This window comes from Colobus angolensis, unplaced genomic scaffold (assembly GCF_000951035.1).
Source record: "Colobus angolensis palliatus isolate OR3802 unplaced genomic scaffold, Cang.pa_1.0 Scaffold117, whole genome shotgun sequence".
Taxonomy (NCBI): Eukaryota; Metazoa; Chordata; class Mammalia; order Primates; family Cercopithecidae; genus Colobus; species Colobus angolensis.
In genome coordinates, this window is record NW_012112808.1 from 1,129,874 (window position 1) to 1,148,773 (window position 18,900).

Here is an 18,900-nt window from a genome sequence, read left to right on the forward strand (position 1 = left end):
AATATTGACCTACATCATCCCCAGTTCTGACCTTGTGTCCCCAGCCACTGTCAAGTTTGTGGTAGAAAAGAAACTATTAAGTTGGTTCATTTCTCATTTCTTGGAAAGAGAAAGGTCTCCCTCCGCTTGCACTCCTGCTCGGCCTGGTCTCTGAAGGAGACTTCCACAGAAACAAGGTCACAATCTCTGCCTTGCAACTACACCTATTATTTCCTCTTTACTTAAGGTCAAAATTTCCATTACTGCTTAGACTCTATTAATAATGGGTTTGAAGATTATTTTGGGGAATTATTCTTTCAAGGAATATAGTGTTAGGACCTGCCCCTTGAGAAGGGTCTCTGCCTGGATGGAGGAATGAGGATGCTCTTGAAAAATAATTGAGTTGTGAATCTTTTCAAGTAAATTTCCTAGTTGTTTTAAAAAAGGTATGTTGCCAAGCTTTTGAGGAACCCTTCAGAATACCAGAGATGTCTTCAGTTTAGTAACATCTTGCAGCACCGTCTTCACCAGCTAGTATTTCCTTTGCCTGAAAATCCCTGTCATCTATGATGACAAATTTACTCCTGATTCAGACTGTCTCTCTGAAATACCAGAAAAAATATGATCTTCATTCTCTTCTCTGGATCCTTTAGTAGTACCTAATATGAGTAAATTCAGCCTCTTTGTTGTAGAAATATCCCTCCCTACTGAGAGCTGATAGAATCTAAGCAATCTTAAGGTCCCATGGCTACCAGACTGGCACATTCTAGGTTTTTCCAGATGCTATTTCATCTTTAGTGGTGTGTTCAGTATTCCCTGGCCCCTTCAGTGAACTGTTTGGGGTTTTGCCCACTCTGACATTCTCTTTACAGCATTTTGTCGCATCAGAATTTCCCAGTAATTTAACACTTCTGTAATGACCAAAGAGAAATTTCTTGTCGAGGATGTCAAGCAATATGTCTCAGATACATGAGAATGTATGCCTACATTTCAAAACGGCATTAGGCTTCAAGTTACAGAAACACCATCCGCATCCTAGGTAGTGACTTAAACAAAACATAAAGTTATTTTTTAAAGAAAACAAGTGTTTTCTCTCAACGAATGAGAAGTAGTTTAGGGCTAATGTGACTCCTCCACAGATGATATCAGAGATTGAGACACCTCCCAACTGTTCTTTCTACCACACCATAGTGTAGTCAGCACGCCCATGTTCACTAGACGGCTGCTGAAGTCTTACCCCCATGTGTTAGTCTTAGGCAGGAAGGTGGATGACTAGGAAATCAATAATAATAAATAATAAATAAATAAATACCAAAGATCTGCTATGGGAGTAAGCCCTCTGTAATAAGCTTGCCTGGAAGCCCCACCTAATGGCATCTACCTCCATCTAAATTGGTCGCTCATGTCTTTTTATCTTTGAAAGAGATGCTGATAAATGTACATTCTCAACTGGGCATATAGCCTGTCCAACAATATAGGGATTCTATTAGCAGGAAAAATGAGAATTGATAGTGGGTAGGCAACCACCAATCTATGTCATAATGACATTTTCTTTGATTTAGAATTTCTTTTTAAATTGGGATCATGCATATGTGGAAGAAAATGCATGAACTACATCTTAAAATATTTTGTTTACTATGAATTTAGCATCAGAAAAATACATCTTTATCATACCCTGAGCAGGATTTTAATCAGCTTGACTTTTTCGCTCTCAAACCTAATGATGAGATATAGGTCATTGTTTCATATTTTTCCAAGAAATTTTAAGGGTCTACTGTAAACATTTCTGAGAAACACTTTTTTTTTTTCTCATCTGCTATTTCAAGTTCAGAAAGAGAAATAAAAGCCTCCGTTTCTTGGGTATCTGCATATTATTTAGATCTTAGAGTCTAGGAGAGAGAAGCATCTCCTGGTTTTTGAAGATCAGTACCTACGGTTTTGGATTTGAGATGAAGAATGCTAGCGTGTGATCTGTAACTAAAAACAGCTCCAGTTTCCTGATCTTAAAAATGTGTAAATATTTATTCTATTGTACTTATCGTCTTCTCCTGGGATCATGGCCCAAATCTCATCTTCAAATTGACTAACAAGGTGAGGAGGTTCTTAACCGAAGTTATTTTTTAAGTCAGCCCAAGGCAGTCTCAAATAACTTAACCAAATTCCTCGCATCTGTGAAGCTTCAAGATGTGGATCTCCTTGTCATTGCACTGTATTTTCTCACAGATATTTCTTCTGCTCCCTAAAGGAAACACTGATGCTATTCAGTACCTGACATATGAATCTTTCATGCAGGCTATAGGTGACCTCTAATGGAATCCACTTTTTACCTGATTACTTCAGCTATATTGTTTTTCCTCCCCAAGGGGTTAGGACAGCTATTTAACCTTATTCTTTTGTGTCTTCCTTTGAGAGTGGATTCTTGCTTTGTATCCTTTCTGATGTGGATGATGATGATGATGATGAGTATCTGTGTAACAAACCACTTCCAAAGTTTAGTGGCTTAAAACAACAGCTATTTAATTATTGATTCTATGCGTTCACTGTAAAGCTGCACACTTCTTTTTCTGTTATCTGGGCTCACTCATATGTCTGGTCAGTTGCCAGGAAAGCTGACTCCTGGCTAGTCTAGGTTGGCCTCCATTGAGATGGCTTAATCCTGTTCCATATAATCTCTCATCCTTCAGCTAGCTGATCTGGACTAGTTCACATGGGAGCTAAGCAGAGTTCCAAGAGAGTGAGCAGAAGCGTGAAAGGCCTCTTGAGACTTAGGACTAATACTGGCACAGAGTCACTTTTGCCTCATTCTATTGACCAAAGCAAGTCATGAGATTAGCCTAGATTCAAGCGGTAGGGAAACAGATTCTATTTCTTGATGGCAGGAGCTTCAGAGTCATATGGCCAAGGGCATGGATACAAAGAAAGAAGTAATTGCTGCAGCCTTTATGAAAGGTCTACCACATTAAGATTCTATGAGCACTTATTCAGGTACTGTATGAGCTAAGCACTGTACATGTTATCTCATTCAATTCTCATAAGAACTCTGCAAGGTTGATACTAATATTATACCCATTACATAGATGCAAAAATTCTAAGCAACAGAGACTGGCATTTTGATATTAAAGCCCCTTTAATTACCAGATCTGTGGACTCTAAATGTTCTTGATTGTGTACTTCTCTCAGTACAAATATTTTGAACATGTACTTATATGTGTATGTTTGCTTATAAATTATATACAAGTACTACTGTCAATCTATATATTAAATATTAATAAATTTGAAGTTCATTCTTATCTTTTTAGATAAAAATTATAAATATAAACTAAAGTTTCAGTGTGTTTTTTCATCCTTTATATGAATGTCTTGTAGTCTCACTTTGGAGACCATGCATCAAGCATCTCCTTATGCCCAAGATATTTCATGATTCCCATGTATAACTTTAAGTGAAACAGTGTTTAATTGAAATCCTATTTGTCATTGAGTTCAGTTCTAGTTCCAGTCAATATTGCTTGCTTTTAATACAAACTTTTAAGGGTGGGGACTCTTACTCTTTGGATATTTGATTAGGACTTGCAGAGGAGTGTGAGAGCAAGGCTTTAATTAAATTTAGAGAGGATCTTCTGATTTATGAGAGTCAGGACTCATGGTTTCATGTGTCCAGTGAGTACTCAGATCACTTACCACAGGGCCCAACTGCTCATCACTCTCTGGAGCTGTGTCAATAAAAAAGATAATGTGAAGGAATGCTTCTCAAAGTTCTCAACTGGCAGTTTGTGTCTCCGTTATCTGCAGAGATTACTAAATGCAGACTCTGGGTTTCCATGGCTGGGGAGACTGATTTTACATATTTGAGGCTGGGTATGGGAATCTGCAGTTTTACTAGGCTCCTTTGGTGACATTGACCACAATTTTAGGGCCATAAAATCTGAATTCATGTCCGCCACTTAGTTGGATGACCTTAGACAAGTAATCTATTCTTGAACTTGTTGAATTTCTTCAACTCTAAAATGGAAAAGGTGGCTGGGCACAGTGGCTCACGCCTGTAATCCCAGTACTTTGGGAGGCTCAAGCAGGCAGATCAGTTGAGGTGAGGAGTTCGACACTAGCCTGACCAACATGGTGAAACCCCATCTCCACTAAAAATACAAAAAATTAGCCAGGTGTGGTGGCAGGTGCCTGTAATCTCAGCTACTCGGGAGGCTGAGGCAGGAGAATTGCTTGAACCTGGGAGGTGGAGGTTGCAGTGAGCCAAGATTGCGCCACTGCACTTCAGCCTGGGCAACAAGAGCAAAACTTCATCTCAAAAAAAAAAAAAAAAAAAAAAAAAGGAAAAGGTAATAAAGCTCAATATTTTGCAAATTAAATTTGTGATAATTTTGTCAAAGTACTTTATAAAATGTAATACATTAATATGTGACACATTCCCTAAATTTTTGTCAGTCTATTAAAAGATGTATTCTCCATACTCAGGTATTTGGTATATTGTAAATTACTTTTAATTTCAATGAAAACATGATTCTGAGCTTTTCTGCCCTATTCATTTGGGTCCCAAGGAAAGAGACCATGGCTTATATTTCCTTTCTTCTCTGCATGAATGGAGGTAGAAGAGAGTAGGGATTTATAACAGACTTTAAGTTCAGGCAAACATGGGCTTCCACCTCAGCTTATACATGATCTTGCAGTGATTACTTAACTTCCACTTCTTTATTTATTAAGTAGTGATCCTAATGAATTCTTCCTTTCAAAATTTTTATCATGATTTTGTCATAATTAAATGAGATATTATAGCCAAAATTTATTGCATACTTGCTACATGCCAGGCATTATTCAAAGTGCTTGTCAATTTACTCATGAAAATCCTATAATTTTGAGTGGGGGGGGTCCTATGAGGGATCCCATTTTACAGATGAGAAAATCAAGAAAAAGAGATTTAAATGGTGGCACTAGGATTCAAATATCTGTGTCTGACACCTTAACCATCCTCTTTCTACTTCATAACACTACCTCTTAAAAAATGAAAGCTTACAAGTCACTTAGCACACCAGTGGGCACACAGCACATCTTCAAAATATGTGACATTAGTATTATTGTTGTTGTTAATATGATTATTTGATTTCCCCACAGCTTCATGCAGAATGCTTTGTGCAAGGTAGTTGTTTAACAAAATTATGTTGATTTGATTTTTAAAGAACCCTGTTGTATCCTCTGGGGCTTCTGAGAGATATATATTCAATGAGAGAAGCCTCTTACTTTTTAGGCTAACATGATTTATGCAGCTGCTTTTAGATTAAGTTACCATCTTTTATTTACAAAAAAGATTAAATAGATATGTGAAAATCCAAGAACTCCAGAATATCCCTGTGAAATTCCAAGAACTCCAAAATCTCCCTTGCTAAAAACTATTTAGAAAATTATCTTTGTAAGAGAAGAAGGAAACAAAGACCAAACCTACATTTGATCAGTGTACCTGAAAGTGACAGGGAGAATGGAACCAAGTTGGAAAGCACTCTTCAGGATGTTATCCAGGAGCACTTCCCCAAACTAGAAAGACAGGCCAGCATTCAAATTCAGGAAATACAGAGAACACCACAAAGATACTCCTCGAGAAGAGCAACCCCAAGACACATAATTGTCAGATTTACCAAAGTTGAAATGAAGGAAAAAATGTTAAGTGCAGCCAGAGAGAAAGGTCAGGTTACCCACTAAGGGGAGCCCATCAGACTAACAGCAGATCTCTCTGAAGAAACCCTACAAGTCAGAAGAGAGTGAGGGCCAATATTCAACATTCTTATAGAAAAGAATTTTCAACCCAGAATCTCATATCCAGCCAAACTAAGCTTCATAAGTGATGGAGAAATAAAATCCTTTACAGACAAGCAGAGGCTGAGAGATTTTGTCACCACCAGGCCTGCCTTATAAGAGCTCATGAAGGAAGCACTAAATATGAAAAGGAAAAACCGGTACCAGCCACTGCAAAAATATACCGAATTGTAAAGACCATCAACACTATGAAGAAACTGCATCAACAAATGGACAAAATAACCAGCTAACATCATAATGACAGGATTAAATTCACAGGTAACAATATTAACCTTAAATATAAACAGGCTAAATGCCCCAATTAAAAGACAGAGACTGGCAAATTGGATAAAGAGTCAAGACCCCTTGGTGTGCTGTATTCAGTAGACCCATCTCACGTGCAAAGACACACATAGGCTCAAAATAAAGGGATGGAGGAAGATTTACCAAGCAAATGGAAAGCCAAAAAAATATCAGGGGTTGCAATCCTAGTCTCTGATAAAACAGACTTTAAACCAACAAAGATAAAAAAAAGACAAGGGCATTACGTAATGGTAAAGGGATCAATGCAACAAGAAGAGCTAACTATCCTAAATATATATGCACCCGATACAGGTGTACCAAGATTCATAAAGCAAGTTCTTAGAGACCTACAAAGAGACTTAGACTCCTACACAACAATAGTGGGAGACTTTAACACCCCGCTGTCAATATTAGACAGATCAACGATAACAGAAAATTAACAAGGATATTCAGGACTTGAACTCGGCTCTGGACCAAATGGACCTAATAGACATCTACAGAACTCTCCACCCCAAATCAACAGATTATACATTCTTCTCAGCACCACATCACACTTATTCTAATATATATCCACAACACACTTATTCCACATAATTGGAAGTAAAATACTCCTCAGCAAATGCAAAAGAACAGAAATCATAACAAACTGTCTCTCAGACCACAGTGCAATCAAATTAGAACTCAGGATTAAGAAACTCACTCAAAGCCACACAACTACATGGAAACTGAACAAAACAAAGTTAAGGCAGAAATAAATAAGTTCGTTGAAACCAATGAGAACAAAGATACAACGTACCAGAATCTCTGGGACACAGCTGAAGCGGTGTTTAGCGGGAAATTTATAGCACTAAATGCCCACAGGAGAAAGCGGGAAGGATCTAAAATCAACACCCTAACATCACAATTAAAAGAACTAGAAAAGAGCAAGCAAATTTAAAAGCTCGCAGAAGACGAGAAATAACTAAGATCAGAACAGAACTGAAGGAGATAGAGTCACAAAAAACTCTTCAAAAAATCAATGATTCCAGGAGCTGGATTTTTGAAAAGATTAACAAAATAGATAGACCACTAGCCAGACTAATAAAGAAGAAAAGAGAGAAGAATCAAATAGATACAATAAAAAACGGTAAAGAGGATATCACCACTGATCCCATAGAAATAAAAACTACCACAGGGCCAATTTCTAAAATAACTGGATTTCAGTAAATGGTGCATTTAGTGTTTTTCAAAACCTGTATTTAGAACTTTTTCTTGGCTCCATTTTATGTTTATTTTCTGATAGCTCTACATTCACTACTGTACAGTACCTGATAAGTTTCTGTTCAATGCTTTGCAGCTTGCTTTTTCTCTTTTCAGGATCAACTTGTTCATTTGCTTATAAAATGAGGAGCTTTACCTGAGGAATGCCAGAGAGGCAGATTGGACTCTCTGGGGCAAAATAAATCTTAAGTTAAAAAAAAAAATTGAGGTGGTTTCATGCCCTATTTCTTTTGCCTTTATTTTAGCTATCTAAACAGTGGAATAAGACTATTCTATAACATCTTCAAACTCTAAGCCCCAAGGTAATATGAACAAAAGTGACAACAGTTCCCCTCAAGCATAACTGAAACTTATCTTTCTATCCCACTCTCAGACAGTGGAATTCTTTACCCTATAGTCTAAGGAAAGCTAACCAAGATGGCCTAATTAATAGACTGAAGTCCTCTGAATTTAGCCTTTGCTAGATAATTGGAGAAAATATGTCAGGGAGTCAAAGTCCTTGCCTTAGTTAACCATCTGCCTGCAAGCATTTTGGCCTTCTTGTCAGGATGGTAAATGACAGGTATGTCAGTAAAGCAGAAAGCCTAGCCTTTAGAAGGAGCTGCAGCTAGACTCCCCTGGGTCCTGACGAAGAGCAGCCCTGTGAGTGACCTCAGTGTTCACCCGAATACTAGCTGACTTTACCACAGGCAGTCTTTAATAAGTCTCTGCTTTAATCTTCTGTTAGTCTGGTTTCAGTCACTAAGGAGGAGAACAACTATTTGAATGAGTGGGAGAGCTTGGCTTTGGGTACTCACTGAGTCTTCAGATTCCAGCATGATTAAGGACTCTGAGACATACCTAGAGGAATGAGCTTGGCCAGTATATTCATTCTAGTAATAAAAGCTGATTTTTTGGCACAAGTTTAAAAAAATAACAGTGATTCAGTGGAACAAAAATTGCCATCATGATATTTACAACAGAAATGAATGTATTCGTTAAGGCAAACTGGTGTTGCAAACATTCCAAATTGTAGTGGTTCTACATAATAAAGGTTTATCACCTGATTCACAGTCTAGTATGGGAAGTGGGAGTGGAGCTCTGTTCCACACAGTCATTTAGGGACTCAGGCACTTTTTGTCTGCTTGCTGCACCATCTCCTGGGTCATTGGTGTCCTGCCTGAGCCCCTGCATTCAGCCTGCAGACAATGGAAGGTCATGTGGAGGACCTTGTGCAGGATTGTTATGGACTGGATGTAGACATCATTATATCACTTTTACTCATACTCTTTAAACAGGACTCAGTCTCACAACCCCATAAAATTACAAGAGTGGTTGGGAAGTATTGTCTTGCTAATGTATCCCAGAAAGAAAACCGAATGGGCTTTGGTGAACAAACAGCAGTCTAGCCACAGCGGTCTTGAAAAATTCTATATATTGTTGTTCCATTTACTCATGGAGCTTAGTTATCTTTTTTCCTATAGGATATATATTTTTGCTATGATAAGAAGCATAGATGGTCCTATTGCTCTCTAGAAGATTGTATTCCACTTTTTTTTTTTTTTCCTCTTTTAGATTTCTGATCTTGGGTGCTTTTCTTTTTTAGTGGTGATTAGATTTAGACGATCTATGTCAGCCCGAGTGCAAACCATGGGTCTCCTCCCCATCTGCTTCCCCAGGATGGATGTGAGAAGTGCTATTGTGTTATATTCCACATCTTGCCACTATTTAGCCTGCTGTCTTTTTATTCTGATCCTTTGTGAAACCAAAAGGCAAGGTTTTCTGCAGATTGCACTAGACGTGAGTGGAGCAGGGGGTGAACTTTCAGATTCAATGAATTATAACACTTCTAATATAGAACCTCATCACCAGATTTGTGATGACAACACTGGCTGTGTATTTGACTTTACTTTTTACTTTCTAATTCCTTGGATTTGAGTGACCTAACCATTTCCTCAGTATTGTCAGAAGAAAAAAAAAAAAAAGCTGCATTACTTTTCTTCCCAAATTTAGTTGAATCAAAATCACCTGTATTAAGCAGTTACAGAGTCATTTATTAAGATAGATGGGGATATACAAAAGAATAAGCCACCTCCTGTTTCTTCAAGGAACTGAGACTAAGGAGGAAAACAGACTTTTAGCATATAAGCATTCTGTTGTGTTTATGTAATAGCTATAACACAGTTTATAAATATGACAATAAGGGTGCAAACCAGAATATTATGGGAACATAAAGAGATGTTTATTTTGTCCACTTGTGAATGGTTTCTTAAAAGAGAACTAGAAATTGAAAAATTGGAAAGACCTTGCTAGGCAGAAAAGGGGAGGGAATAGAAAGCCTGGGTAGAGGGTACCTTGCAAAGGAAGTCATGGTGCCTTTAGAGAATAGCAGGGTCATGGGTGTGGCCAAATCAGAGGATGTGAAGGGAGAAAGTGTAAGATGATATGAAGGTTGTGAGGATAAGTTGGAACAACATTTATGAAGAGTCTAAATACCATAATTTGGAATTAGTATTTTACAATGTAAGATATGAAGAACAACAAACATGACTTTGGGAAGTAGTTAAGATCAGACTCACATTTTAGAAATACAAGTCTAGCAACAGAATTGACAATAGATTAGAGAATTTTAAACTCTTATATTGAGTTTGTACATATAGGGATATTACCTTTTTGCCTTTCAAAGACATACTTTTGAGCATAGAATTGATACAATTAATATTACCATTGCCCTTTTCTCCCACACACTTTTTCTTTTCAAGGGCCACAAATATAGCTCTGAAATAATAGGAGATCATGTTTTAACTAATTGAAAATGTGGTATATAGTTCTACTGTTCTATAATGACAGACTAACATGTATCAGATGACCTTTGTACCAATAGTAATTCTAAATTCTTGACAAAATATTAAAAAACAGAAATTGTTTATTGGCACTAGCAAGTCACTAAAAGTAGGCTGAAACTAAAAGGAATTCTATTTATGAAATAAGGAAACCACACTGAGTGAGATCCACATTTAAGAGATCATGTAACTTGGACCCTGAGGGTCCTCCTTAACTCATGTGGTAAATGGCTGAGAGGGCTGAAATAGAAAGCAATAGTTCATTAACATGGGAAACCACAGGACTGAATTCAGGATTGTCAGAATAGGAATTGAGGAGGAGATGCCAGAAAGGAGAGAGTCGCAGATGAAGGAGCCCAAAATCTACAAATAAATCCCTCTTTAATCCTTGGTTGAGTCTATACATATGCAGAGAAAGAGTCTAAGAAGCCTAGGAAGAAAATGAAAGCTAGAAGATGTAAATAACTGAACAAATAATTCAGCAGCTTCTTAACTGTGTGTCTATAGAATTTGGAATTTTAGTTCTCCCCAAGTTAGAGGGGGCTTGGCTAACATCTTGGGTTTTCCACTGAAACTCCAGAAGGGCTATGTGATAGGAGTAAAGACTACATCCTGGGACCAAGGGATTTACCGTCGAACTGAAGGAAAAACCAAAATAGACCCACCTTAACAAAGCTTCCATATTACCTAACGGTATTTTACCTGCCTGCTAGAACCAACTTCTAAGACAATAGAATCTTCTAAGATCATAGAAGATAATAGAATCTAAAGCCTCTACCATATATTATACACAAGTTTCGATATGCCATCAGTAATTTACTAGACATGCAAAGAAATAAGAAAATGTATCCCAGAGTCAAATGAAAAATGAGTCAATACAAACAGATCCATAGCTGACCTAGATAATGGAATTGGCACATAGGGACATTAAAATAACTATGTCAAATCTGTTAAGGAATTTATGTGACTAGATAAATAGAATGGGTGAGGAGATGGGAAATTTCAGGAGTCATAGGAAAACAGTAAGAAGAAGAACCAAATGGAAATTTTAAGAAAAAAAAATGAAATATTTGAAATTTTAAAAATTGGAATGGAATTAATAACAGATTTATCACAACTCAGTAATGAAAAGACAACAAAAATTAGCAAAAGACATGAGCAGACACTTCCAAAAATAAGATCTATGAATGGCCAATATACATTTGGTAAGATATCTAACCTCATTAATTATCAGGGAAATGTACATTGAATACTCCTTTATAGTCATTAGAATTATCAGCATTAAAAAGGCCAACAACACCAAGGGATTGCCAAAATTTGAACTCTGCTACATTGCTGGGGTTATGTGTAACATGGTAATCACTTGGGAAAACTGTTATGTTCTTTATAAAATAAATATATACTTACCTAGTAATTTCATTCATTGATATTTGTCCAATGGAAATGAAAACATATAGCTACAAGATGGTTTATACAAGTATGCAGATTGATTTATAATAGCTAAAAACTAGAAATCTAATGTCTATTCACAGATGAATGGATAAAGAAATTATGGCATAGTCAACAATGGAGTATTAGAAATAAAAAGGAATGAAGTCTAAATACATACAACACAGATGAATCTCAGAAATATTTAATATGTGATGTGAAAGAAGGCAGTCTCTCTATCTGTATATAAAATTTGAAGTTATGTAGCAGGTAAAACAGTTCTGGTGGTCAAAGTCAGAACAGGAACTCCCTCTGGATGCGGGGGGAACTGAATGGAAAGGGCACAAGGTAGCTTTTTGGGTTGATGGAAAGGTTTTGTATCTTTATTAGCATCATGGTTACATAAATGCACACAGTTGTTAAAACTTGTCAAAGCTGCACACTTAAAATCCGTACATTTGATTGTGTGTACATTATAAATCATAAATACAATGGATGGGAATTTAAAAGTAATGTAATATATAGTGCTTTGATATGCCACATGCAGGAATTGACAAGACAGTGATTTATAATGGTTAAGAGCATGGTTGCAGCATCAGACAAATCTAGGATTTTGAATCACATTGTGAGTACTTTGTGAATGTAGGCAAGTTACTAACCTCTTCTAAGATGCTATGAAATGGAGATGATAAAATTAGTATTTACCTTATAAGGTTGTCCTCAGCGCAGTGCCCAGCACATTGATGCATCCAGTACATTTAAGCTGTATTCATTATTATTAAATAGCTCTTCAGCCAGACTTTCATTGCCTGAATGCAGTCAGGAATACTGGGATAATCATGAAAATTTTGAGAATTAGATATCTGCAAACTGCATTAAGGTGCAATCTAAATAATGCAGATAATATTTGACAGCATATGATTAAGTATACTAGAAAATTCTATTTTCATTATCTATTTCAAAGTAACTAATTATCTCTTTGCCAAGAAAAAACTGTTTTCTTTAAAATACTTTTCTTTAAGCTCTTGTAAAAAATTTTCATATATAAAGAAATTAGGATATAATTTTTTCCCTATACAGTAATCTCATCCTGTGTTTCCCATCTCATAATCATATCACCAAAGCTGCATGTATTTTCAGTACATATATATGTGTGTGTACTGAATATATATATACACATTACATATATACATTACATATATATGCCCTATATATGTATATTCAGTACATATGTCTGTGTGTATAATGTTGTAAACAAAATGGTAACCATGCTATATATACTTTTCTAAACCTGGCATTTTCACTGAGAAATCTTTTCATGTGAAGGACTCTATTTACCTATAGCTGGTCTATTCATTTTAAGTGCTTTTATACAGTCTATGGCATTGATGGGCTTTTATTTATTTAACCAGCTCCTGTTGGTGGACATCTGAGTAGATCCAGTTTTCACTATTGTAAACAACTGTGATATCCTTGTGTACATATATTTTGCACTTATGTTAATAATTTCATGTAATAAATTTAAAAAGTAAAACTGCTAATTTAAAGAATTTTAACAATATATTAATATTTCTTTGTAAGAGAAAAAATTTTATGTTTCAGCATGTGTGCATAAACAGTGAGAAAAGAGTGGTTTTTCTTGCTGCTCTATATTTCTTCTTTTTAAATAAAGAAGAATTATTTCAAAATTTACACGAAATTTTGATTTAGAGTACTTAGGATAACTACCACCAAGAGGACACGTAACACTGTACTAGACACTATGCTGAATGCCTTCCATGCACAAAATTATTCAAATTTAATGCACAACTTTGTAACTATGTGAGATACTACCATTATTGACAAGGACTTACAAGAAAAGCAGTGGTTGGAGCATTGCATATCTGGTAAATGTTAAAGTCTGGATTTCAACCTAGATTTTGTGAACTATGCAGTGTAGTGTAGTCTGGAGTGAATTAATTTTGTTGTGAGTGTCTTTGAGGTTGAGGTTCATTGTCAAACTTTGGTGATGTGCAAGTGGTGAAGTAATAAAGCCCAGATAATCTTGTTTCCCTATGACACTTGCGAGGCCAAAAGTGATGCCTCCCTGCCATGCAGTGCCAGCAGAAGTCAACCTGGACATTAGACAAGTTATATTTCCCTTAGTGCCAATAGCCTGTCCCATATCCAGCTTCCTCTAAAATAATAATAATGATAATAATAATAAAGAGCAAAGATCAATTGCATGGTGTTATGAACTGTGGAGAGAAGGAGAAGTCTTCAGACTTCTAATATTCTATTTTCACATCCCAGTTGCTATTACTCTCTCTTTGCCTTTATTTTACAATCTTGCTTTTTTTTTTTCTGTCCAAGGGGCCCATTCAATAACAACTAAAACCTCAAATTCTCAGTTTCCTAATTTATGTGTCTGTGATCTTTTAGTCTTGTACCCTTCCACCTGTGCACTCACACACAGAGAGCTTTAATTTCCAGTGACATCAAATTTGTGCTCTCAAAAGGTAATTTGTGATGCCTCAATGTGAAAGGGTCCCAGATGTAAAGCCAGAGAGCTGATGAGACCTGAAGCTGGTCACAGGCATAAAGCCTGCCCCTCTGTCAGAGTCAGAGCAGCACAGAAGTTCTGCTTCAGACCCCGCCAAGGGAGACTAAGGGGTGGTCTTATGGGTGTTAAGCAAGACCGAATCTACCTTTGCATAGCACCCAGTCAGACACCCTGCAGAAACACAGTCATGTTTGTGTCATTCTGTTGCAGGGAGAAGTTGCTCAAAGGTTTTGTTTTGATTTTGATAGCTTTAATTCTATTCCTTCAGTTTTGAGGTGAGCACAAATGTTTCAGAGTACCTTTCTAGGTTTCTTCCTGACCTTTTTTCTTCTCTAACCTGTGGTGTGTTAGAGGCAACACATACCAGCTCAGGAGGGAGAGACAATTGTGAGCATTTCTTCTCAACCCTGTGTTCAGTGACACCAAGTTAATGGCTTAAAATTGGATATGGGGAAAGGAATTATACCATTGAAATGGGAAAATGCTACATATCAACGATTCTCCCACCCCAGAGAACCTGTTGTTTAACTAGCACACAACTTCTATAACCCTTCTACTTCTGTTCACCACATAAACACACACACACACACACACACACACAGATAAGCTAGTGTTTGAAACATTGAACACCCTAGGTTTTCTTCCATGGGCTATGGTTATTTACAGGAAGAACAAATTGAGTTCCTTTCCTCTTCCCATCTTGAGCTTTACATTTATTTCCATATGCCAAGTATAAGCTAACTTTCTTCTTTCTCCCTTAGTGGATGGCTGTATTCATAGAGCAGCCGGCCCCTGTTTGCTAGCTGAATGTCGTAACCTGAATGGCTGTGATACTGGACATGCAAAAATCACATGTGGCTATGACCTGCCTGCAAAATGTGAGTACAACTGTTTTGAATACTGTTTCAAAATCAGATGAGATGTCTTGTTTTAATCCAGTGTATAAATGGAAAAGGAAATGGCAGTGGTGGTACTTAATTAAATGTGCTTGAGTTCAGATTTTGTACATGGTAATAAAAACGTGCTTTCCAAATATGTCTCCAAATATATGCAAATATATATATTATATACATAGTGTATATAATATATATGTATATATGCACATATGATGTTTAACTATTCAAGTCTTTGACAGAGTATATCAGAAAGGGAAATAAAAATATGAATAAAATATACATTATAGCATTTAAGTGCTGCAGAGTGACAGCTCCTGGAAAGGGGATGCCAATTTCTTATTCCTTGTTCAGGTTTCTTGATTGTGGATGTGTTTAGAGCAAAGGAGATCAAAGTGATGTATTGTGTTTTCAGCTGCCATGTAAAGGCTGATTGGCAATTACAGCCAAGGCATCTGTCACACTTTGCTTTCAGGAAAAGCCAACGAAATCTGGGTGTCAGTGTGAGAATGTATTTGCTCTTTGAATGTGGAATGGTCAAAATTTCCATTATATTTTGATAGAGAGAAGTAATGCGTTTGATTGACCTTGTTTCTTAGTCATTTGACCAACTGGGTGGTGTGATATGGGATAAAATACTTAGAGAGAAGCTGGTCAATGTCATAGCTTTTTTATCCCATAATCTTCAGGGCCTGAGGATTGAGGTAGAGGGTTTCATTGCATCATTCAGGTGTGCATTGACCCGGAAACTGAGATGCCAATTTGTCGATTATCACATTCACCCAGTTCTTATGATACTGCTGAGATCTGTGAATACATTTTATGTAAAAGTGAAGCTGGTTTTGGTTTTTATTTTAGCACTGGAGAAAACATGAATGGAAATTTATAATACAACCTATGGGATACTATGGGTTATATATAGACAGGTTGTCTAACAGTGAATTTCTCGTGGATGTGTGTGAATGGAGAATAGCGTGTTATATTTTAAAGATTACTGTAAAGGTATGCTTAAATTTGAGGACTTGTAGTAAATACTAATATATTAAAACAGTATTTTTCTTTATCAATATAATATTGCATCCTATATTGTTCATAATGGTTTCAGTGAAAGTACTTTCATGTACTGCATAGTGATGCTTTGGTCAATGATGGAACACATATATGACAGTGGTCCTATAAGATTATAATACAGATTGAGTATCCCTTACCCAAAATGCTTGAGACCAGACATGATTTGGATTTTAGATCTTTTTTTCAGATTTTGAAATATTTGCATGTACAAAATGATGTAATTTGGAGATGGGGCCCAAGTCTAAGCACAAAATTCATTTATGTTTTATATATTCCTTATACACATAACATGAGCATAATATTATGCAATATTTTAAGTAATTTTGTGCATGAAACTAAGTTTTTATTGTGTTTTGGCTGTGGCCTATCACATGAGATAAGGTGTGGGATTTTCCACTTGTGACATCATGTTGGCACACAAAGTTTTAGATTTTGGAGCATTTTGAATTTCAAAACTTGGATTAGGGATTCAACCTGTACTATATTTTTACTGAGCCTTTTCTATGTTTAGCTATGTTTACATACTTACCATTGTGTTACAATTATTTGCATATTCAGTATGTAACATGCTGTACAGGTTTGTAGCCTGGGAGCCATAGGCTGTATCATATAGTCTCGGTGTATAGTAGGCTATATCATCTAGGTTTGTGTAAGTGTACCCTATGATTGCATAACGATGAAATCACCTAAGGAGTCATTTCTCAGACCATACTCCTGTTGGTAAGCGAAGCATGATTGTATATCAACTATATACGCTGTTTAATTTTTTCTCTAATGACATTTCATTTATTTTTCTTGTTAGTGTCTTTACCTAGTGTGAAATAGTCAAATCATGTGCCAAATGGCTCTTCACTACTACTTGGAATATGTATTTGTGTCAAACAAACCCTTTGTGTAGAATGGTGTTTAGAGCAGTTCTCTTTGTAACTCAGAGGTCATGATCTGCATATTAACGGTGATTTCCCCCTCCAGAATTATATAGTGCTATTTTTAAAAATGTTGGTTCTTTTCCTTTCTAGTACCTTGCTACATTCATAATTTACCTAACTTATACCGCCCTGAGAAGAAGCAAGGTTGGTGACTGCTATAATAATGGCAAGATTATTGACTGTTTTCAGACTTGTATTTGTCCTTAAACTAAGCAGTATTCCCAGTCTCCTATTGATTCACTGTTTTCTTTTTTATGTATTAAAACACAAATCAAATTTCTCCAGATCTGAACTTTCTAAAGAACAATATACTCAGAATCATTAAATACTCCCAAATAAAATGGTGGCTCTAGTGAATGGGTTCATACTGTGATAATTTTTTTAATGTGCTTGTATCTGTTTGATATCCCTCTGAATAAGTTATTCTGTTTCCTTTGAATGCCACTCATCTTATTTTAAGGATATTGAAGACTTGCACAATACCAGGCACTGAGGAACAAAGATCAGTAAGTCAATACCTGTGCTTGAAGGATTCCAACGCTTGAGTCATCACTTTGAACTGAAGTGTGGCTTTCATGGGCATCCTGGGGCAAGTGGATCTTTTGGGACAGTGAAGCTAGAAATGACGAGTCAGTTGACAGGACTAGCTACAGAATCCATGAGAGCTGAGATCCTGAGAGCCAACACATACTCAAGTCACTGCATGCAGCCCACAGGGCGTGTTTAGTAAAAACTCATCCAATAGAATAGAAATTACCAGACAGGCATTGCAGTGCCACCTCATAAAAGTCATAAACATGGAATATTTGTGGCTAGGTCTTGTTTCTTCCTATATATTTAAAAGGTTAATGATTTACATTAAAAGCGTAAAGGAAAGCAAGGAAAGCAATATGAAAATGAGTACTAATAGCTTACATTTTTATGCCACTTTATAGTATTTCACAGTACTTGCATAAGCCCTTATATTTAAAATTATGTTTTATAAACATTATGTGTGTTGATTTTCCCTTTCCCTATCCCTGAGAGTTGTTTTTCTTTCTCATCAATTTGATTTATCCATTTCAGAGTCATTAACAATCCACAGATGTGCTTTTGTAGTGAGAATGAAAAGAGAGCTCATTACATACTGTTTGGGTCATTTTTCCTCTCCATATTTAATAATTCCGTGACAGTTTGACAGCAGACACTAGTTCCTATCTGTCCTCCGAGACAGAGGGTTTATCATTATAGGGGTACTAAAGCCAGTCATCCAGCCACAAGTGATAATATCTTCATGCATCAGCAATTTGTTTGGAAAATGCTATTGTCTGGGTTACAGACAAACTTGATAATTTTGAACTGGTTTTTGCCTCTTTCATGCTTGCTAAATTAATCTATTCATAAATGGTTGTATTTGAATTAATTATGCTTGTATTCTGTGTTCTGTGACTCATCATGATTGGCAGAATGATAAGCCCCAGATATTTAGTTTACTTTTCACTGCTTGGATGTTTTGAATGATTTCTTTTTGACGTTAAGAATATCCAATCATTCTTTTCAAAAGAAATCTTAAGGGTAGAAAGAATATTGGTCGATTTTTCATTGAAGCCTATTGGTAAGGAAATGACTTAGAAAGTAGACGGAGAATTGTTTATGTAATTGGATCTTTTGGGAATCTTCTCTACAATATTAGATATTTTTTGAATTCATAATACAATTTAAATTGTTATAGATTTTTGGAAGCTTGTTGACATATGGGACATTCCTATTCATGTTATCATCATTCCACCAGGTAGTCAGCTTCACATGGGCAAGATTTGTCTACCTCAGTCAGTTCCGATGTCAATATCAATCCTAGTGTCTCCTAAATATGTGCTGAATTAATGTGAATAAATGAA

General features: G+C 36.3%; 1 protein-coding gene across 3 annotated transcripts in view; it reads left to right on the top strand.

The window, feature by feature from the left end:
- MACROD2 (MACRO domain containing 2) overlaps window positions 1–18,900 on the top strand; it is a 2,135,582-nt gene that overhangs the window by 711,903 nt on the left and 1,404,779 nt on the right. For all 3 annotated transcript variants that reach the window (XM_011962618.1, XM_011962604.1, XM_011962612.1), the window contains exon 5: window positions 14,892–15,008. In XM_011962618.1, the coding sequence (XP_011818008.1) occupies window positions 14,892–15,008 (117 nt within the window). The remainder of the gene's footprint in view (window positions 1–14,891; window positions 15,009–18,900) is intronic.